At 35.0% G+C, this 24,195-nt stretch overlaps 1 protein-coding gene across 2 annotated transcripts in view; it reads left to right on the plus strand.

The window, feature by feature from the left end:
- Positions 1 to 23,709, plus strand: part of LOC127833484 (sodium- and chloride-dependent glycine transporter 2-like) — a 50,363-nt gene extending 26,654 nt beyond the window's left edge. Inside the window, exons 1-13 of one of the 2 annotated variants that reach the window (XM_052358762.1) lie at positions 267 to 1,008; positions 10,677 to 10,866; positions 11,130 to 11,261; positions 11,762 to 11,889; positions 12,579 to 12,760; positions 13,249 to 13,387; positions 14,003 to 14,137; positions 14,780 to 14,883; positions 15,405 to 15,642; positions 15,963 to 16,091; positions 17,089 to 17,188; positions 17,671 to 17,777; positions 22,142 to 23,709. In XM_052358762.1, the coding sequence (XP_052214722.1) occupies positions 973 to 1,008; positions 10,677 to 10,866; positions 11,130 to 11,261; positions 11,762 to 11,889; positions 12,579 to 12,760; positions 13,249 to 13,387; positions 14,003 to 14,137; positions 14,780 to 14,883; positions 15,405 to 15,642; positions 15,963 to 16,091; positions 17,089 to 17,188; positions 17,671 to 17,777; positions 22,142 to 22,468 (1,947 nt within the window). In that variant the 5' untranslated portion in view covers positions 267 to 972 and the 3' untranslated portion in view covers positions 22,469 to 23,709. Of the gene's footprint in view, positions 1 to 266; positions 1,009 to 10,676; positions 10,867 to 11,129; positions 11,262 to 11,761; positions 11,890 to 12,578; positions 12,761 to 13,248; positions 13,388 to 14,002; positions 14,138 to 14,779; positions 14,884 to 15,404; positions 15,643 to 15,962; positions 16,092 to 17,088; positions 17,189 to 17,670; positions 17,778 to 22,141 lie in introns of those variants that run through there. The other variant, XM_052358761.1, reaches the window with a different exon arrangement.
- Positions 23,710 to 24,195: the final 486 nt, after the last annotated feature.

The raw sequence follows: 24,195 nt of genomic DNA on the forward strand, positions 1-24,195 counted from the left end.
ATCCCGGAGCGTATATTATCATCCAGAGTCCGTGACCACATACAGATCTATATCGTTATCTGTCTCGGATTAGAGGTATTGTAAACATGTGTTGATAAGACACCGCGGTTTGTGACTTTGAAACATTTATGACCCTTATCTTCCAACAGACAATCAGAAATTTGATGTTAATACACGTGCCAAATATGGATACATAAACAACAACAGTACACAACTTGCGATGTAACTTTTAAACCTGACGTTGCCTAAACCTCATTTACAAACGAAACAAAACGAATAACATCAAACCACGGAGCGTATATTTTATCTAGAGTCAGTGATCAAACAAACTAGTTATCTATTTAATATAATTTACGTGGTGTCTCCTTGGAAAAAATATGTCAATATATTCCCCTGTATCTGCAAGTTTATGTGGTTGTCATCCGGTTGTAAAACCACAGGTGATATGTGTCACGGGATTAACGCAAATACGAGTAAGGTGCGCTAAGTTTTATAACGGTTCTCATTAATTGTTTGCTACTCATCCATGGGATAGCCTTTGTTACGTCATGGAATTTCATAACGTCACAGATTTTGATTGGCTAAAAAGGGAGATCCCAGCGCTGTAAATAAACAATTTACGTTGTTCACGTTCTATTTAAACTGCCGTGAGTTTTACGTTAGGAGGTATTTATTTAAATGAAGGAAATCACAATCAATCAATGACAGTGAATAAACTTTTGTGTTGCATTGGAACAAATATTTCGACATAACAAACCTCATATTTCAGTATTTATTAGTCTACCGGTGTTTCTTGAAATATAATTTAATTAAAAGGACAATGCTGTGTGGACGCTCATTATAACACCGTGTTAGCGTAGAGACCTTTGTATTACACATCCATACAAGTGTAGTGTTCTAAAACAATAGTTTTACGTTTAAAAAGTTCATATAAAGGTTTAAGAATAAATTCTCTGGACACTGGACGACAAAATGCCTTCAAAATACGATTTTGGAAATAAAGAAAAGGTAAGAAAGGATTTAAAATTTGGTATGTTTGAGAAAATATTTATTGATAAATTTAATGTCTGTAAGACATGTTAATTAATGGTGAAACATTCTTTTTTTCGTCAGAATGATTATTGTTACAAATAAACATCTTAACCTTTAAAGTAAATAATTTTGTTTATTTTTATGTAATGTAAAACACAACTAGATTAGTTTTCTAGAGGGCGGGCTCCTCGGACTATGATTTTATCCGTCTTAAATTATTTGTTGCGTCAACGTGGCATGTTTTAAATTAGTTGTATCAATAGAATGCGTTGCATGAAACTGTTATTGTTATTAACTTCCAGCAACACGCGTTTTTTTGGTTAGGTAGGTTTCATTTGGATAGAAAGCATTTATGATAACATGTACATTCTAACGTGTTTCATGTTCATTCATATGTCTCACAAGTTACATACCTGGTTCATAATTTAGCGGAATGTATTTGGATGGAAAAAAAACATCCATGCTACTTATCGAATTTAGCCGTGCTCTGCGAAAGGGGGTTTAATGCATGTGCGTAAAGTGTCGTCCCGGATTAGCCTGTGCATTCCGCATCGGCTAATCAGAGACGACACTCTCCGCTTTCATGATATTTTTCGTTTTAAGAAAGTCTCTGTTTAGCAAAAATCAAGTTTTATGCGGAAAGTATCGTCCCTGATTAGCCTGGGCGGACTTAACATCCTAATCTGGGACGAAATTTTACGCACATGCATTAAACCCCCTTTTCACAGAGCAGGGCAAATGTTTTCATATATTTTTTCTCCCAACTACACACACACATTCCGCTTGGTTATGAACCATGTTTATAAGTTGTGACATCTACTTTAACTCTAGTAAACGTACGCCCTCCATGTTACCAAGCGTCAGCGTTTGTGTTCTGTACTCACGCGACGTCGAGATAAATGGATACTCTAAGGAATGTTACACCAGTCACGACATGTCATAACGCTTTAATGGGAATATATTTGTCTCGCAATTGGCCGTATAATGTATGAATCTTGAAAACGATGGTTTAGTTCAGGTTCACTATCACAAACACGTTCTATGTACAAGTCGTTTTTTTATTGATATATTTAACAGTTTTCAAATGAGTTTTAATTAAAGAAGTACTAGTACGTGCCATTTAAAACAATAGTTTTTATGAGGTCCCTTTCACTTATTACGTCAACGAGCTTTCAATAATTTGCATACGTAAGCAAACTTTTAATCTTATTGCGTTCAATGTGTCATCGACCGTCGCGACAGTGGGTTGATGCAATTGAAACAAATTTGTCCATCTTATAGTACATTGATTTTAGGCAGATTACAATTTTTGGTTTGACGTAATCGTTCGATATTAACACTTAACGAAATAAGTTTTCAAAACGCGACCACTATGTCACGTTCGCAATTATAACCAATTGCGTATTTACTTTTGAAGAAATGTAGATACAAAATTAAAATTATAACGACAGCCGTAATGACTGTTTAATTTTCAAATATGCACATACACGTTCAAGTCGGCGATCATAAATTGTAACAGTACGCGTTTAAGATCGACTTGTCGTAATCAAGTGACTGAAGAGGCTTGTTTTAATCATCTTGACTTATCGAATATGTATTGAGTATGCAAATTTATGCACGTAAGAAACATTGTTCAAGGGCTATAATTGACGATCGATGCGCCTTTCATTGTTTTATCAAGGTATTATAAAACACTTAAGTATTCTTCGTCTCAAGGCACAAACTTGGGCCGAACACTTATTGATGGTTTCCGCTTTCATCTCTGAAACAAATGGTATGTATATTGACCAAACTTGTTTTATGAACCCATTTATGTCTAGTGGACACTCACATCCTTCTAAATTGGATCAATTTATTTCCACAATAAGGGATGTCTAGTATATGTATTTCTATATTTAGAGTATTTCTTACAGAAATTCCTTTCAGCAAACAGCGCAGACCCTGATGAGATGCCGCATCATGCGGTGTCTCATCTAGGTCTACGTTGTTTGCCGAGGCATTTTTCTTCACGCTAGGCATAAATGGGTTAATCTGTTTTAGTACGCATTAGTTACAACCTACATAAATAAGTATAGAAACTGACAGAATCGAGAAGTGCAATAGTTTTGCCGCATGCATCCTAAGTTAATATTTCGAATGCAAGTAGATTCGAATGCAGCAAAATAGACCGAAAAGTTAAACTTGAATATAAATTTGGAACCGTTTGGGGTCGAAAAGGAAAATGATAGTCGGTCGTGTTCGTGGAAACAAAACATTTAATTTATTTTACTTCTTTCAAGTACAACTGACTTGAGTCTTATATGTTAATACGTAAAATTTAATATGATATAACGAAAAGATACGATATACTTTGTGACGCTAGTTCATCCAAAATTTAGAAAGTTATTTATTTACCGACAGACAACGGAAAGTCAAAACGGACAAAATAAGTACATTGGTTTATTTGTGGGTGTGTATTTCGAAATTTTTGAGTTACTTCCGCGCCTGAGGCTGCATTACGTGAAAAAAAAACGTACTGTGGCCCAGCATACCTCCCTAATTTGTTATAAACTATAACTATTTGTTTCACGAATTATGGGAGAAATGTTGACTATACATTGTCCATTTATTTGTTGTTTACTGATATATATTTTTAATGTTGATGTGTTATTGTGGTGTGCGGCGAAGCCTCAGGACCCGGAACAAACCCCATATTCCGGTATGGTGACCACATACCAAACTCAGTTGCTTCTGAGAACATCGGTGCATTCAAGTTAAGCAGTTGTTTTTATACTCAATAAATCGGCAAACTGAACGCTGAAACCCCGAACGTCATTCAAACGCGAAAGAAAGTAAATTGCTGTAATAGAAAAAAGCAGAAAAAACCTGATTATCTAATGGCCGTCACCCGTGTTCCCTTTCAGATTTTCATCCGCAGTGTGGTCGCCTTTGGTCTGCGCGGCTTTATTATAGGGCCTTTTAATGAAATGAGAAAGGACATCCACTTTGGAAAATACTGTTAGGACGGCAAAATATTTTTTTTTCCCAAGGAAACATTTAAATTTAGGAAAACTTGAATCATTTAAAAGAAAAGATCTTGTGGAAAGTTGCCTTTGATAAAGAATGAATCATTGAATAGGCATGTGTAGTTAATATGCGGTCGACATTACTACGTCTGAAATAACGAAATGCCGCAGTCTTCAAAGCCGTATAATCATCACGGAAGTGTCGATAGTGATACGCAGATATCTGATCTAAGCTATTTATCGGTGATGTATACATGAAGATGCAAGTTTATACATTAAACGCATGGGCTATATGTCGGAAACGCTTATGTATGTTTTTTTAATATATTAATGAATATCATGTTCTATGAGGGGCTCAAAATCAAGACGATAAAAAAGTTTAAATAAGAACTAAAAATTACTATGGAGGTGCATAACATCAATTGCTTGGAAATACATAAGCACTGTGTCAGTCCTCTAGCAGGTCTTCAATTAAGGGCGACACAAATGAAACAATGCATTTTTTTTTTAATTTATAAATGGGTCCGTACATACATTCCTCTAACATCTGCGAACCAATATAATTATGGAGGTACGCATGCTGGTGAATAAGTTAGCAAAGTGTCGGCCCACTAGCTGCATTGGTTTTGACTTACGCGTGAAAACATTTTAGCAATTAAATGGTCTTGTTTACAAATGCAATTATTCCTTTTATGTCGGAAATATTCGAACCAAAATATGAACGTGGGCACATTCACATGCCGATTGATACGTTTGCAAAGTTTCACGAATATAGCACCAATTCGTTTTGATTAACGTTCGACACAAACTTGTTTAACGGACAATATAAAAAATGGCAAATCTATATGACCCTCATAAAGTGTGGGCATAAACAGTCACCTGTGATGCACATGAAAACATTGATGTAACACGTGGTAAATATTTCATACTAAGATAGCATTTTTTTTAATTATTTGGTTTGAATACACGTCTATTTATATTAGATGTGTTTGTTTGGTGTGAAGACGGTGTATGGGGTGAAATCCTTCAGATTTTGAGAGAAACAATCGCTTCTTTAAAATACTTCAAGATTTTGATTCCTTTTTTCGGCATCATGCATCTTTGTGGTCACCATGCAGGAGAATATGGGTTTCCTCCGTTTTTGTCAAATCCTTGTATTTATAAATTTAGGCACTGAAGAATTATAACATCATATTGCCGGTCTTTTTTGTTCGTGTCAATCAATAGCACATTATACGATATCAGTTTTGAACATCCATTATTTAAAGATTTTAAACAATTCAATTTCTTCATCTGTTCACACACATATTTACCAGTCTGTGTAACCATCATCTATAGTTGGTTTTATGGTAAGTGGCCAACGCATTGAATATTAGTATGCTTAAGTTTTCCATCGCAAATTAACATCCACCAAGTTCTCGTTTAACTCAAACATTAACCGCTAGATAAAACAAAGGCGCGAGTAAATTAATTGGAAAATCACTTAAGCACGTTTGGGGTTAAATTAGATATCGTCCCAATCGAAAATAAGGCTAATGCGGACGTTACTTTTTTAATTAAGTAATTATATTTTAATGAAATCAAAATGCAGTTGGGTACCTATTTAGATGCAAGCGCAGTCACTTGATTTTATTATGTACATTAAATGTTGGGTGCTTAAAATAAAGTGTCTAATTTGAAAAGCAGGAAAGTTAGATTTATTACTCAATTCGGTTGATATTCGCAAAAAAGATGCCTTCTAATTACGACTTTGGAGATAAAGAACGAGTAAGTACGGGCGTTATTCTGTTTTGAATCCCGTAAGATGTTTAGCAGATATTTTCATTTTGATTACACATTTGTTTGATATTTTATTAATTGACTGATTAAATATTGCAAAGATCTAGCAAACTATATTTATTTATAATGATTTTAAGTAATTTTCATACTTTAATTGTGAAACAAAAATTTGATTAGAATGACAAAACATATGAGATTTCATACAAAATGTATGTTTCACTAAATTAAAACATATGGAAATTCGTAAATGAATGAAATTAAATCAATCTATCCGTGTCACTTTCCTGACACATAAATACATTCGCGCAGATTTCTAACAAACACTCTGTCATTTATCAAGAATATCATATATGAAAATGTACTCTATTTGTATGCAGTTTACTAGTCACTTGACCACTCGTTTGTTATATACATACCATGTACGTGCTGTGTCTGTATACTCATGTGCAATTGTAAATTGTATCATTTAAACAATAAACTGTTAGCGATTAAAACTGTTAACAAGAGCGACGCTCAGGGCTTGCTCTGTTTTTTGCCAAATTAGCCAATGGCTACAATTTAGCAAATTTTTGCGCAATAAATTTCCATTTTGCCACAACTTTTTGTTAATAAAACCCCACGAACCAAATAAAATGTGAAGAGTTACTGTGTTCACCCTAGCGTCTAAAAAAAGGCATTGGTTAACAGCGTAGACCCAGATGACCCATCAGGGTCTGCGCCTTTTGCTTTAAGGAATTTCTGTAAGAAATATTCTAAATATAGAAATAAGAATACTGGACATCCCTAATTTTGGAAATAAATTGATCAAATTTATAAGGATGGGAAAGTCCTCTAGGCATAAATGGGTTAAATTTGGCTAAAGAAAATGTTGAACCAGCGGCTGAGCCATGGCACTTATAATTCCGCTCGCTTGTGTCCTATAATTATTTATGACGCTGTTAAGCACATATCTTTATGAATACGTGAACAAGATACTGGGAAGGGGCAATACGATGGGGCAGGGACAGGGACGGTGAAGTGACAGGGCATGTAAATGTTATAGTAAAGTGACGAGTGATACCTCTGACTTTATCTAATGGTTACTCTTGGATCTAAAACGAATTTCAAATTGAGACTACGGTGTTGTTGTTGTTTTATTTAACTTTCTTATACACCGAAACACCGACTTAACCCTTTCAGTGCGGGGACCTAATTTAAAGGGCCTTTGCAAACAGTTTGGATCCAGATGAGACGCCACAGAACGTGGATCCAAACTGTTTGCTATTCTGATAGTATTCTGATAGTATTCTTTGAGAAAAAAAAATCGAAGAAAATGCTAATTTTAGAAATTCAGCAAACGACATTTTTGCAGACGACAAATTTCCCAGCATGCAAAGGGTTAATTCAATGAATATCAAACTTTCAAATATTAAAGTCACATTCAATGAACTCGTGCATTTTCTTTCGAACTCTGGTGTATTTACTTCATATACTGAATAACACTGATTTACATAACGTAAACATACATTTTATTTTATTTGAGTAGGTTTGTACATCTTTTAACCCCGAGGTTTACTTAAACCAGATGACTATCAAGTGCAAAAGTCGTGAAGGATTTCTTGTGCATGCAATTGTTATGCAGATATATACATATATATTTTCATGGTATTGTTAGATAGTTTAATATGCCTGTTGAAACGTTAGGCCAGAAACTGAGTTGTTTGTTTATGCTACCAACTCCAAACTATAGGTTTGAAATGTCGAATAATTTAAATGTTTCGTTTATTTTTGTCTATACCACACTTAAATAATGATGTTGAAGGTGAGTAATCGTTCCTATCACTTTGCACCATATGTTGGAGCCTGGCTTTGTGAAAATGGGTTTAATGAGTGTGCGGAATGCACAGGCTAATATGGGACGACACTTTACGCACATGCATTAACCCCTTTTTTCACAGAGCACGGCACGATTGAATTATGGCTTCGGCTACAATTATTTTAAGTACAAAAACAGCAAATATTAACAAGGTATGTGAATCTGAAATTAAAGGGAACTATCATAAAACGACACTGTGTTGGTAATGTTTATGTGTTAAACACTGCGGCAAACTTTACAAACAATGGCTGTCTTTGTTCTTATAGATATGGTAAACATTTACATTAATTAAAACATACTACCATCATTCATATTTCGTAGATTCTAATTTGAGTATAAAGGTAATATTTGAAGCCCTTTGTAAATATAAACCTATGTTTTTTATTGAATTTGTATTTCGGTAGTTTAAACACCATTAGCAGCAGCCTTAATTTGTAGATAATTTTAGAATAACGATAATAATCGAAGCTAGTTAAAATGATTTACATTATTTGTTTTATTTAGCAAGATGATTTTTTATATGATTTAAATATACGTTTTGGTACTTGTTGTGCCTAATTTAACATATGTTTAACGTAAACAATGTGTTACACTGAGTATGTTAATGGTATGTGATACATTACTCAGCGTGCCTGATAAAAAAAAGGAAAAATTATGTTTTATATCAGTACCGGTAGTCAGTTGTCTCTGCCCCATCTCATCAGTTTGTCAGGTAAGTAATGTAACAAGTAGTCAGTTGTCTCTGCCCCATCTCATCAGTTTGTCAGGTAAGTAATGTAACAAGTAGTCAGTTGTCTCTGCCCCATCTCATCAGTTTGTCAGGTAAGTAATGTAACAAGTATGTGTAAGCAAGTGGATAAATGTACGATGCAACCAATTATCCCAAAAAACTCACCAATTAATGACATCGTAAAAAAGAATCTGTACATCGGTCATGAGCTTGTTTCGTGAAGCATTTAAACGATAACGTCGATGTTAAACTTAAGGCAACTTAATTTAAGTTTTAACGCATGCTTGTAAACCATGGTGCATAAACGTATACGTAACACGAAATATGGCCAAAGATGGCGAGTTGTCAGTATTGTCGCCTTCTCAATACAAGATGCGCAATTGTGCAAGTTGACAAAAAACAACAGAGAAATGCAATCACACAATACGTAAATTTGTAACAATCTGAAGGGAAAATATTTATAAATAGACGCTTTACGTTGTTTATGCTTTCAAACACTGTTCTCTTTGTGTCAGTTGACGAACGTTTTATTTAAAGTATTCGTAAACTTATTCGTAATGCACGTGGTTTGATGAATCAGCTCTGGGGCTTTTCAGTTCGAGATCTTTCTTTTAAGATTTTTTTGTAATGAAAATATTAAAGGGGCCTTGTCACGTGTTGGTAAATTGACAAAATTAAAAAAAATGTTTCGCAAAATTTCGTTTTTGTTATGTTTTTTGTGAAGAAACAGTAATACTGAACATTTACCGTTCTCTGAAATATCCATTATACGCATCTTTGACGAGTTAAAAACCTGAAAATGGTAAAGCGTTGCAACGCGAAACGATTGAATAATTTGGAGAGTTCTATTGTTGTCGTTATATTTTGTGATAACACAAGGATTGCTTATATAAAGTATAAAATACATCGCTCATTGTATGAGCAGGGATAGCCGAGTGGCCTAAGAGATAGACTTTTGCTCCAGGGGTCAGTGGTTCGAACCCAGCTCAGGGTTACTTTATTTATTTCTTTAATTTGATTCTTAGTATTTTATTGGAGCTTTTAAGATCAAATGTTTACATTTATCACTGTAAAGCATTTAATAACAATTTTCAATACATGCAAATATCTGTGAAAAGGTCCATTTAAGGTATTTTTGCAAATTAAATATAGATGAAAAGGACGAGGAGGCAAATGATGAATACGATGCGTTTGGTGGTATGATTAATAGAACAGACGCGGATGAGATTGCTGCTGCTGCTGCTGCTGCTGATGATGATGATGATGATGATGATGATGATTGCGATGGTGCTGATTCATATAATTTAATTGATGATGATACATATGAACCACGCATTCGGATATCCGCTGTCATTCATTCCGGAATACTATTGTATAGTTAAAACTTTCTGAAAACTCTCGTAAAGCTTGCGTATCATATTAATATTGAAAGGCGAAAGACGTTCTTAAGCCTCGGTCTCTTTCGACAAGAAAAGGCGGAATTTAAACCAGGGCTGTATTTTTTAGCGAGCAATCTCATTGAATCTTTCACAACCAAAACAATAAAAAATAACGCAGTCAACAACAAGAAACAACAACAGCCAACAACAACGTACTACAAAAGCAGCTCGTCAGCAACAAAATCAAACTGCTGAAATAGCCGATGCACATAATGTTGCCGATCACTTATCAAATCAGCATTTGAAACCGGTCGCAAACTCTTAAGACAACATGACAAATATTGGTCACCTCTGACTTAGTCTTTATCGTTAAATTCGCGTACGTAAATTTTATTCAAAATGGAAGAAGCGAAACACACATGCTCATAAGTCAATTGATATGTCCAATGCCCCATGTTATTACTTCAGTAGTCGTGGGGCATGGGCTTTATAGTGAAATAGGACGAGTTGATACATTTTCACAATCGTGACACAGCGGCTATCTCCGGACTCCTCCGAAAGATAGGTCTCGAGCTGATACATTTTCTTTGTTTGTTCGTCCAGTAATTAGTCGTGACTTGTATGTTGCCTTCCTCGCTTGATGTGACCATTATTCATTTAACCCATTTATGCCAAGCGTTAAGAAAAAAAGGCCTTGGCAAACAGCGAAGACCAAGATGAGACGCCGCATGATGCGGCGTCTCATCAGGGTCTGCGCTGTTTGCTTAAAGGAATTTCTGTAAGAAATATTCTACATATAGAAATTTAGACACCCCTAATTTTGAAAAAAAATTGTTCCAATTTAGAAGGATGGAAGAGTCAACTAGGCTTAAATGGGTTAATGTATCCATTTTCAGTCGAAGCTCGAGTTCTCGAACGGAAGTACGGCAACGGTTGATACGCAGCCTGAAGATGTAAAAGGCGAGGAGCAAATTGAACGCGGCGAGTGGGGAAACAAGGCGGAGTTCGTTCTCTCTTGCATAGGACTCTCGGTCGGACTCGGAAACGTCTGGAGATTTCCGTACCTTGCGTACAATCATGGCGGAGGTAGATCGTCCGGCAATATTCGACAGTTTCTGCTCGTTTTCAGTTTTTTTTGCTATGGAATTGATAGTGGCAATGCAATACTTGACATATTTTGTAAATGCTTTTACACAGCTGTAGTTTGTGTTTTATGTTGATGCACTCCGTTAAAAATGTTTTTCGTCATTGAGTGATTGTCTTCTCTGTAACCGTGTGTTTTTCATTGCGCTTGTTATTTCAATTATTGATGTATTGGCATATGGATAAATTTCATTTTTCCCCAACAGCCGCTTTCCTGATCGCCTACCTAATACTACAGGTCCTGATCGGCAAACCAATGTACATGATGGAACTGGTGCTAGGCCAGTACTCTGGGAAAGGGCCCACTGGTATATGGGCCATGAACCCCAGCGCTAAAGGTGAGCAATCGTGGTCAAGCGGCTTTCATTCCTAGCGGTTAACGCCAGAAACTGTTTCCAATTGGATTTTACTCTAGCACGTAAGATCAGCGTGTGTGTTCAATGGACTATGAATCATAGCGCGAAAAGTGAGCGTTTGTGTTTATAAGGCTTTCAAACTTAGCGCGAAATGTGGGCGTGTGTGTTCAATAGGCTTTAAACTTTAGCGTTTAAGGTGACAATGTTTGTCAAATGGGCTCTTCAGCGCAGCGCTAAAGATTGGCATTTTTGTTCAATAGGATTTCAACCCTAACGCTGACGATGAGTATTTGTGTTCAATATGTATTCATCTCTGGCTTTAACAATCAGCATTCTGTTGAATGGAATATAATGATTTTTGGCTCTTGAATGCTGTATGTACACCTGTATTGCATATCAATTGATCACTTTGCGAAAATATATAGCGGATGGAACTCGTTTTTGTCTCTTAAGTTTAAATATTCCTTTATTTTTGGTTTCAGGAGTCGGCATATCGATGGCCCTCATCGCCCTTGTTGTGGCCATCTACTACAACGTGATCATGGCATACACAGTCTACTACATGTTCGCCTCCATGCAGAAAGTCCTTCCATGGACAACTTGCAAAGACGTAAGTTTCACAGAGTGTTAATAATAGAATATCACCTTATTATACGTTTGCGTTTTTTAAAATGCGAACGATTTTAGGCTTATTTTTAATGCATTATCATTGCAAAATGTGAATTTAATCCAACACCGCACAAATAATCACCTGCTTGAATTACTTTTGAAGATATACTTAACTATGCAAGCAGCGAGTCTGATTGCATACTTGAGATGTAGGGTTCGCCAATTTTGGCTCACTTTTTTGCATGAATATATAAAACTACCGTCAATATGAATATATTGATATCCGTCTGGAAAGCAATTTTAATCGATTGAAGCGTTTTTCGTCTTCTCTTATTGCCTCCTTAAAGTCATGCAAAACGTGCAGGAACGAAACCGCATGCAAATATAGGAACCCATCCCATGGTATAATGTATTATGATTGAGTTAATTAGTGCCAGATAAATGTTGTCGAGATAAACTATTAGCACCGCACTTTTGTCCTCAAAACCAAGCATGATCAATATTTTTAAGGTGACCGAACCATTGTTTGTGCATGGCATATACATACAATGACAATTAAGTATTCATGCAAGTTTCGAATTGCGTTGAGTAATAAAATATCGCAGTTTGGTCTAGAAGGTCGCCGAAATCACTACACTTCGTTTTGTTAATTTGTATCTCTTATTGTGACAATTGTTATCATTTTGACAGGAATGGCTGGATCTTGGATGTGTAGAGAAGACCCAGAAGCAGCTGAAAGCATGCACTGGGAATTCTACCATCGACAGCATCGGGCGGTGCTTGTGTGACGCCAAGAACTACACTTTCAATGTCATGTTTGCGCCAAACTGCACCAATACGAGCAACGTCGCAGTGGCTGAGCTGTATTTCGAGTAAGATCATTACAAATCAGCACCATTATACAATAAAATGCACGACGCTCTACCAAATCTCATAATATAACACATATTATCTGGTAATAAACCTCTCGTCTTCAGTTCAGAGTCTTGCTTTGATAGTTTTGAATGTATAAGTTTATCGTTTTAAAACAATAATGAGCCGCCAGTTTGTCTGATTCTGTTAATGTAATTATTAAGCTTGCAAAAAATAAGATAAAAGCACGTATTCATTAAGAGCCTTTTTTTGCCAGATATGATACTGACTATTTACTTTTTTACACAACGTATGGCCTCACCCTTAGAAATTGACTGCTGCTCGTCAGACTTATCTTCCTTTTATTTTTAGTTACGAGTATATGAATAGCACTTGTTAAATATGTGTTAAATCCTTACGAGTTTGTTACATGTGTTTTCCGGTAGTCACACTCACTAGGATATACTTCCCACAACTGTTGTCAGTTCACGACTACGTTCCATTGCAGGAAGTCCGTGATTCAGAGGGCACCCAACATGTTCCCCTCCGATGTGGGAGCCCCAATCTGGCAGCTGGCCCTCTGTCTTCTCCTGTCCTGGATAGTGGTCGTCTTCTGTCTCATTAAGGGGATAAAGTCCTCAGGAAAGGTGAGTCATTGGATTGATGTGTCACGATCATGTATCTTTGAGCAGGACAGAAGTTCTAACATTGCCATAGCATGTTTGCATTTGCGAATCAGTTCGTCTTCGTGGTCTGTTTAACCCATTTATGCCTAATGGACTCTCCCATCCTTCTAAATTGGATCAATTTATTTTCAAAATTAGGGATGTATAGTATATTTATTTCTATATTTAGAATATTTCTTACAGAAATTCCTTTAAGCAAACAGCGCAGACCCAGATGAGACGCCGCATCTGGATCTTCGCTGTTTGCCAAGGCCTTTTTTCTAGACGCTAGGCATAAATGACTTACTAGTATTCATACCAAAGTAATTATATCAATATTTGTTAGATTACATAATATTGTGTGCTTTATTTATCACGAGAAATTGTTTGACACACACTTCCCAGGCTGTTTAATTCTTATTTTTATATTTGCTAAATATTTCAGGTTGGCTAATTCCATGTGTTTACTTCATATAGCATATAGTCTTTGAAATTGTTGCTACGTTTCTTGGTGGTTCACTTAACTGAACGGTTTGCTGATGTTATATGTTTAAAGGCCTACATATGACTCACTAATCTTTCTTGCTATATGCCCAGGTCGTGTATTTCACGGCCACGTTCCCTTATGTGATCCTGCTCATCCTGCTGGTAAGGGGCTGTCTGTTAGATGGGGCCATTGACGGCGTAAAATACTTCATCATCCCCAAGTGGAGTAAACTACTCGATATTGACGTATGTATAAACACGATTTTTAATTTGTAAGTTTTAGTTCAAACAGGGTTTTATGTCAGGCTTTTATTATCATCTTGAAGACTAAGATATATGCTTGAAATACTACGGTTTATAAACATGCACAGCACGCTCATTGAATATAAGACTTATTTGCATATCAATCTAAGTTTAAGAGAGTTTTTAATCATGATACTGTTTACAATTTTTTACGAGTAAGACTAGAGAAAATTGATCAAGATAATTATTAGATTATGCCAATAGAAAGTTTAATCAGATCGTGATTAAAGAAAGCTTCTCTAAAGATCATTATTGGATTAAGCTTCTTAAGATCACGATTATAGAACACTTCTTTAGATCATGATTTTATAGAGCTCATTTCGATCATTATGTTATAAAGCTTTTGAGATCATGATAATAGAAAGCATTGCTAGATCACGATTAGAGAAAGCTTATTGAGATCATGCGTCCGCTAAATCACAAAAGTCTTTGATCAGTTATATATCAATAGTATTTACATCAAAATAAAAACCGCTTCGTTAGATCGTTCTGAGAAAAAAAATTCTTATAAAGTTGTTAAAGAAAGCGATTTGCTGTACCAAAGTAGTCAATGTCCACTTGCCTTGTTTAATTTCATTTTCCTAGGTTTGGGCAGCTGCAGCCGGTCAGATGTTCTTTTCACTGTCCGTATCTTTTGGAGGTATCATCATGTTTGGCAGCTACAACAAGTTCAAGAACAATGTCTATGGGTATGGTGCATTTTTTAGTTACTCATTGTGAACTTTTGTGATCACCTTTTGTTCGTTGTGCGTCGTCCGTATTGCGTCGTCAACATTTATCTTGTTAAAACTCTAGAGGCCACATTTATAGACACATTTTCAGGAAACTTAGTCATTATATTTGTTCCGATAATATATTAGCTGAGTTTAATATTTGGTCATGTGAGGTTAAACGGTAGGTCACTAGGTATAATAAAAAACGTTTGTAAATATTCTCGATAAAGTGATTTTGTTTGCAAACAAATGCATTAAAAGCGCAATATGACGACCTCATTTTGTTTAAGGCAAGACGTTTTTGTTTAGCCTCGCTTAACAAACATATTAGTATCTACCACTAACCTTGTTAAAAAAAGTTTAAAACAACTCAATCACATGGAAAATAAACATTTTTACAAAGCATGGATACTAGAAAACTGAATATAATTTTACATGCTTAAGAAAAAACCCTATTCTTTTACATGTACATTGAATGAGTAAATGTGTATTTTCAGCGACGCTCTCTTGATCAGCGCCATGGATGTGATTACCAGTGTCATCGCCGGCTTCGTCATCTTCACCACATTCGGCGGCATGGCAAAGCAGATAGGAGTAGATGTGCAGGACGTAGCCAAGGGAGGATATGGTCTCGCCTTCGTTGCCTACCCCGAGGCTCTCTCCAACTTGCCGCCTCCTCAGCTCTGGTCAATATTGTTCTTCTTCATGCTGTTCACACTCGGTCTTGACAGCGAGGTGGGTGCAGTTTATATAAGGGTTGCAATTTCGATGTTCGTATATTCTATGGACATGTGTTAATCGTCTCGATTGCATGAACTGCCTCTGGCTAAGGCAAAACTCTTTAAGTGCATTTTGTGGATTTAATGCGACCGCAACCGTTAGCAGTATAGCCGTTATTTTCACGGTTTAAGGAGACCAAAATTAATGCTTTGATCAATTGCAAGAATTCTCTTTTGGAAATGTTATGCAGTTTAGATATGCCTTAAATTTACCATTAAATAACTATTCATTTTTTTTATTAATAGTAAAGCTGTATGATTCCTGTTCCATTTAAGTTCGCTCTGTTGGAGACCGTACTGACGTGTATCCAGGATGAATACCCGCACTTACGCAAGTACAAGAGTCACATGTGTGTGGGCCTCGGCATCGCTTGCTACTTCCTCGCATTGCCTTGCATTACACCGGTAAGAGACGACGCAAATACAGTCTTTACAACGTTTTGCTTAACCGGTGGTTTGTCAAAATATAAATATGAATGTAAAGAAATTAATAAGATACCGGGGACTTTTTACCACTTAAATGTAGATCGTTACGAAAATACTATTCTAAAAGTGTCCATACATGCAAGACAGATATAATAAATATTTTTCTATGATTTTAAACAATATCAAGCGTGTCCGAAGACACGGAATAATTACGGCATTATCGGTCTAAGCCTTCAATCCCATCGAGTTCTTCAACGGAGACTTATGCCAATATCATACATCTGGGTCGTGCTTTGTAAAAAAAGGGTTTAATGCATGTGCGTAAAGTGTCGTCCCGGATTAGACTGGGCAGTCCGCTCGGGTCAATCAGGGACGACACTTTCCGCCTAAATGTGATTTTTGCCAAGAAGAGACTTTCTTTAAACAGAAAATATCATAACTGTGAAAAGTGTCGTTCTTGATTAGACTAATCTGGGACTACACTTAACGCACATGAATTACATCCCCTTTTCACAAAGCACGGCTCACTTTCATTTTTAATACAGCATTTTATTATGAAATTATGCAATCTCAAGTGTCTAAGTCTTTGACACAATGCTATCTTCAGTCTGGGCGTTGTACATAACAGACATGTTTAAAGACCTGTTTAACCCATTTATGCCTATGCCTTTGCAAAAAGCGTAGACCCAGATGAAACGCCGCATGATGCGGCGTCTCATCTGGGTCTGCGCTGTTTGTTTAAAGAAATTTCTGTAAGAAATATTCTAAATATAGAAATAAATATACTAGACATCCCTAATTTTGGAAATAAATTGATCCAATTTAGAAGGATGGGAGAGTCCACTAGGCATAAATGGGTTAAATGTACACCATGTCGTCACTAACTCAGAATCCTTGTAATGTAAACGCGTGTATTGTGTGTGTGTGTCCTTGCAATAAACTGAATAAAGCATGGTATACTTCATGCGTATTTCAGGCTGGAGACTATGTTGTTACCCTCATGGATTCCTGGGGAGCGGACTTCTCCGTACTGTTTGTTGCTGTTTGTGAGACAATCGCCGTCATGTGGGTTTACGGTACGTACGTGTGAGAACACAAATTGAGATGCGTACATCACGTTATTAAATATATATATATATTGGTACCTTGACGAAAGTTATGCATGTTGCATGCTGAGTCATGCTATGTGAAAAGGGGGTCTAATGCATGTGCTTAAAGTTCCGTCCCAGATTAGCCTGTGCAGTCTGCACATGCTAATCAGGGACGAAAATTTCCGCCTTAGCTTGATTTTTGCTAAGAAGAAACTTCATTTTATCGAAAAATGTCATAACAGCGGAAGGTGTCGTCCCTGATTAGCCTGTGCGGAAAGAAAAAAAGCACACGTCTTTTTGCTTAAAATTAGAAACTGTGCTTTGAATATACATGTAAAAGAAAAATATCATAAAAGCGGAAACCGGACTCTACAGGCTAACCTGGGACGGCACATAACACACATGCATTAAATCCCCTTTTCACATAGCACGGCCCATGCTCTATTTTTTAATGTTGGTCATTACAGGTGTTCACCGTTTTATTAAGGACTGCACCTACATGCTGGGACATCCTCCTAGACCAATGATATTTTGGGCAGTTTGCTGGGCCTTCTGTTCACCCATCCTCATTGGTGTAAGTATCGGCGTCTTGTTGTGCACTCATTAGGCGGTATTATTGATAAATAGGAGCCGCGTTATGAGAAAACTGAGCATAATGCATGTCCGCACAGGCTAATCAGGGACGAAACTTTCCGCTTTGATTGTTTTTTTTTGTTTCAAAGAAGTCCCTCCTTACCGAAAATCAAGTTTAGGCGGAAAGTGTCGTCCCTGATCAGCCTGTGCGGACTGCATAGGCTAATCTGGGACGACACTTTACGCACTTGAATTATGCCCAGTTTTCTCAGAACAAGCCTCATATGATTCGTTCCACTTAACAATCTATATTTATGACCACAATTAAAGACATCTTCATATATTTGTATGTTTAATATTCTAAATTGAATATGGTATAAAGTTATGCTATACAACGCAATACATTGTTCAACTTTAAAAAATGGTTTTATTGGACTTAATTATTGTCTTCGCTTGCCTTATAAAGCCTTATTTACCCATTTATTCCTTGTGGACTCTCCCATCCTTCAAAATTAGATCAATTTATTTCCAAAATTATGGATGTCTAGAATATTTATTTTTATATTTAGAATATTTCTTACAAAAATTCCTTTAAGCAAACAGCGCATCATGCGGCCTCTCATCTAGGTCTACGCTGTTTGCCAAGGCCTTTTTTCTAGACGCTAGGCATAAATTGTTTAATACTAAATGCTAAGTTTTGTCGTTGTGGTTCTCATACATTTTTTTTTTTTTTTTTTTTTAATTTATAGCGTTTATTCACCTCCATACATTACAAAGTGTATCATTAGTTTTCATGTTATTCTGTTAGTATATAATATAGTTGTTTAACAATTCAAATGAATAATATAATAGAGGTATATAAAATCCATGCATTCCATTATATAGACACAATCCTACAGTTCACACATACACAGACACATACATGCGATGTTATGAAACAAAAAAAAACAACAATTGTTTGGACTTCAGAAAAACATAAGCTTTAATCAAACGTTTTGACTTCAGACAATTAAAAACATTAATCAAACGACCATGGTATTAAATATTTTAAGTAAACAACACAATTTACAATAACACTGTTCTATTGATCTACAAAAAGTTTTACAATTGACCAGTTAAGTAGTTTCTTTTCTTTACATTTAGTATTAGATTGAATCTCCCATGCTACGCAAAGATAATTATTCAGCCCCCTTATTGAAGGTAATAGACCCTTTCTCTGGCATACAAATATATACTTTTTAATTTCAAGAATAAGAATATTAATATCAGTCATGTTAATACTTGTACAACCAAATAACATTGTTTGACATGAAATATCAGTACATTTTTGCACATTATGGGATCTTAAAAAGTCTACAACATAATTAACAATTCTCTTTGTGAAAATGCAGTCCCAGAATATATGTAATAGGGTTTCTTCATTTTCTTTACAGAAAGAACATAAATTGTCATGAACAATGTTCATTTTAAATAACAAAGATTTGGTTCCTAGGATTCTGTGAACAATTCTTGTCTGGAACCACTGAGTGTAAGTGTCTTTAGATATAATAAAAACAAGTGCATGCACTTTTGTCCATTCAACGTTATTAAAAAGTGTATTCCATTTTAAATGGCAAGTGGGTATATCTGTATTATAGCTAAAACATTTATAGACAAGTTTGTTTTGATTATATCCAAATACAATGTTATTCAAGTAAAATGATATAAATGCACATTGTATATTTGGCTTTTTAATAAATGGAAGTCCTGATAGTCTGATAAATGCATTCACAGTTCTAATTAAACCTTCATAAAAAAGAAAGTTAATTTTAACGCCAATGAGAGTTTCTAATACAGATTGTTTTAAAAATTCTCCAGAAGTGCACATTATATCTCTTACATATCTAATTCCCCTATCATACATTTTTTTGTTATATATAATATTCCCACCTATCTTAAAATTGTGGTTATAAAATAACGGCATATCAAGGATATCTTCACACTTACTGACATTTTGTTTATTAATATACTCAATGTAACATGTAAGGACATCTCTCCAAAAACAATTTTTTAAACTTATCATAATTTTTTCTATGTATTTTTTTCCCAAATTAAACATTTTCTTCACATCAAACATAGAATATACAAGTTGGAAACATTTTCCATTACTTGATACAATTTTCCTTAACCATGTCATTTTCATAGTTTTTTCAAAAGCATATATATCAGTCATGGCAACTCCTCCATCATCATATGATTTAATAGCAATAGTTTGTTTAATGTTTGCTGGTCCATCCCATATAAAATTGGAAAAAAGGCTATTTATTTGTTTTAAAACTTTTTCTCCTGGGCTAGGAAGAGCTACAAACAGGTGTGTAAAAAGGGGAAGTAGTAGTGATTTAACAACTGTTATCTTTCCTAGGGGTGTTAAATTTCTTCTTTTCCAAAAATTTATGATATTGTGCAGCTTTTCCAGTTTACTCGTGAAGTTTATTTCTATTATTTTCTTTAAATCAACATCAAATAATATTCCTAAAACTTTAAAGTTTGTTGTGCCCCAGACTAGTTTATATTTAGTTTTTATTGATTGTATGCTAAACTTTTTGGAGCCAATCCATATAAGGTTTGTTTTGTCATAATTGATTTTCAATCCAGAACATAAGGCAAAGTTATTTAAAAGATCGAGGGTAGCATAAAGGGAAACATCTGTGCCATCCAGAAAGAGAGATGTATCATCAGCAAACTGAGAAATTTTATATTCAATATTTTCTATCACTATTCCTTTAATTTCATTACAATTTCTTATTTTAATTGCCAAAATTTCAGCACACAGAATGAAGATATAGGAACTTATTGGATCTCCTTGTCTGCAACCTCTTTGAATTGTTATAAATTCTGACAAAAACCCATTGATTTGAATTGCCGTCAAGGTATTATGTAGGAAAAGTGAAATCCATTTTTTCAATGTTGTACCAAAATTAAAATAATCTAATGTTTTTTCTATAAAATCAAATTCAAGGGTATCGAACGCCTTTTCAAAGTCGATGGTCATCAAGAGTCCAGGGATATTGTTATCTTCTGTATATTGCATAATGTCATATAAAAGTCTGGTATTCTCACCAATATATCTGCCTTTAATAAATCCTGTCTGATCTTTAGAAATAAGAGTATCAAGGATAGTTTTTAATCTGTTAGCAATAGTCCCAGATGCAAGCTTGTAAACTACATTTAAAAGTGTTAATGGCCTTAGGTTTTTCAAAAAATGTCTGGGTTTATTATCTTTAGGTATACATGTGATTATACCTTGTTTTTGAGTAATTGACATGGTTCCAGAGGTAAAACCATAGTTGAGGCTTCTCACTATAAAGTGGCCTAAATCTTTCCAAAAAACTTTAAAAAATTCTGCTGTAAAACCATCTGATCCTGGGCTTTTGTCATGCTTCATATTTTTTAAAGTAATTAATATTTCCTTAAGTGTAAGAAGGCCTTCTAATGATTGAGATTGTTCAGTGTTTAATTTAATTGTGTTTATTTCTTTAAGGTCATCATGTACATTATAAGAGTCATTAAAGACAGACTTTGTATACAATGTTTTGTAAAATTGGGCAGCTTCTTTTAAAATACCAGGATTATCAAATAGCCGCTGACCTTCATCGTTTTCAATGAAAGGAATGTTTTTATTAGATGCATATTGTGCTTCCAAATTACAAAAATATTTTGAGGGTTTTTCGCCTTCATCAATCCACTTCGCCTTAGCTCTAATGAAAGCGCCTTTCATTTTCAAGTTTCGAATGCCTATGAGTTCTTGTTGCAAAAGATTGAGCTCTTCAATGTTTTCATTTGTTAACTGTTTTTCAATGTCTTCAATTGCTTTTAAAATATAATATTCTCTTTCTTTTCTCTTTTTGGATTTGAAGCTCGAATATGATATAGTTTTACCTCTGATTTCCATTAATAAAGTTTCTAAAAACAGTTGATCATTTATAGTAAACTGTATTAAATCATTTTCTATAGTGTTAAGATATTCAATGTTATACACAGGTAAGACATATTGTTGCTTAATTTCTTCAATTTTTTGTTTTATACATTGAATATATTCTAGGTCATAAAGTAATGAATTATTAAATTTCCACAGGCCCTTTCCATGTTCTATTTTGCTTTTTTGTTTCTGGTTCTCATACATGATGTTGTTCTTGTATGGCATGAATTTGTTGAATTCAACTCTTGATAGTCTCTATTACTTTTTTCTAACAAAATTTCATTGTTTAAGTAGATAAACAGGTGAAATGACGTTCATTGTTTTAGTTGTTAGTGGTAAGATACTGAAAATTAGTGGAAACATTATTACAAATAATATTTCTCACTTTTGATATATGTATTTTTCAGGCACTGTTCATGTACAAAATGATCAAGTTCAAAGCCCCGGAGATCACTAAAGGCGTCCCATACCCAGAGTTTGCACAGGCAATAGGCTGGGCCTTGACCGCGATTGTCCTCGTCCCCATTCCGCTGGTGTTCGTCTACAAATTCATCCGCGCGGAGGGGGGCATTTTAGAGAGGTTAAGATTTATCACTATACCGGATGACACATGGGGTCCAAACGACGGAAGTGACAAACGCCCTCTACAGAACAACTATGAATTGGACCGGAAGTATGGTCTGGATAATCCAGGGGCAGTTAATACAAATGGAAATGTACATGTGAACATGTGAAATAAGGGGCTTTAGAAGGGAAATGAATTAGAAGTCTTCGTTAAGCTCTTTCATTCTTCTCATTTTGGTAGTGAGCTGCATATTGTGTTCGCGATTCGAGTGGTTTTTGAAAACAAGTGAAATTATAAAATTATGATTCTACTTCTTTTAAAACACAAGCCTTGAGTAGTAATCTGCCTCGAGTATGTTGCGAAAACGGCATGAGTAATGGCTCCACTCACTTAGTCAGTTTTATTAGTTCTATATATCTGAAATGTACAGCAAAGAACCGTTTTTAAACAAGGTTGTATACTTTAACATGTACATACGGCTCTTTACGACTCTTTGTGACTATCTGACTAATGTGATTTTTTTTTAATGTATATTTTAACCTTCGTGGGAAATCGGATGTTGTATAAACGTTATACGATGTTGTAGGAAGTGTGATCTTAAAATCCGGATTAATATGTTGCAGACGAAATATTTGGATATTTAGTTGCCGTGTGGTTTACATTTTAATCAGATTGACCGAGAACGCACGGTTGTTGTGTTGTTGTTATTCGTTTTACCTTTAACGTATTTACATATAACTGAATACAAATGGCTACGCTTTAATTGTTTGTTAAGATGTGGACAATGAACACAATTTAAAAAAAAGTATACTTGACACTTTTATTCTTAGCTGGCAACGTTAACAACATAAATGATTGGTTTTTGCTACTGTAATTGTCCTCTTGCATTACTTTTGACGATATCATCAATATTCGGAAAAACCTGAAGAAACAAAATGAACGTAACCGAATAATCCATTTAACAAGTTTTTCCCAATCCCGTTTGCCATAAACAAATTGTTCGTGCATTAAGTTAACTCTACACATATCAAAGGAATGGTGTTTATAATTGTTTCACTGCATATCGGCAGATGCCCATGTGTTGTTATATATTAATTTATACACACATATCGTTTTATAAAGCATATCTATCTTTCAGATTCCAGTTTGTTGTATGTTTTATTACGAAATAATTTTTAAGTTATGTTTTATAATCAGTCGTCATCTTACACATATGTGCGCCATTGTATATTGTATTAAGGCAAACATTTATGAAAATCAAATCAAAATATGCTTCTTGTACTTTTAATCAAATAACTGTATTATATTTTTGATTGTGTATAATGCACACATACTGTGCGAGTTTTACCTACTGTTATTTTACCATTATTGCATATTGATGTATATATTAAATGAAACATAACACACAGAGTCGTGAGTTGTTTTTGTGTTGAATTTAGCAAAACCATGCATTTGTCTCTACCTACATCTCAAAGAGTAGGTTAGTCGGCATAACTTTACTTTTCAAAAACTTCTTAGGAAAACACACAATTTATTTACCATTGTATCTGGGGTTATTCTCGCCGAACCGATTCGAGACATATTGTCCCTTCGCTGTTAACCCATTTATGCATAGTGGACTCTTCCATCCTTCTAAATTCGATCAATTTATTTCCAAAATTAGGGATGTCTAGTATATTTATTTCTATATTTAGAATATTTCTTATAGAAATTCCTTTAATCAACAGCGCAGACCCTGATGAGACGCCGCATCTGGGTCTACGCTATTTGCCAAGTCCTTTTTTTCTAGACGCTAGGCATAAATGTGTTAATGCAATTCTTATCCACTTAATCAGTCCACAAACACAGCACTGTACGTATTCTTAAGAATTGCATTTAAATAGATGTACCAACACA

The sequence above is a fragment of the Dreissena polymorpha genome, chromosome 6 (genome assembly GCF_020536995.1).
Source record: "Dreissena polymorpha isolate Duluth1 chromosome 6, UMN_Dpol_1.0, whole genome shotgun sequence".
In the NCBI taxonomy this organism is placed as follows: Eukaryota; Metazoa; Mollusca; class Bivalvia; order Myida; family Dreissenidae; genus Dreissena; species Dreissena polymorpha.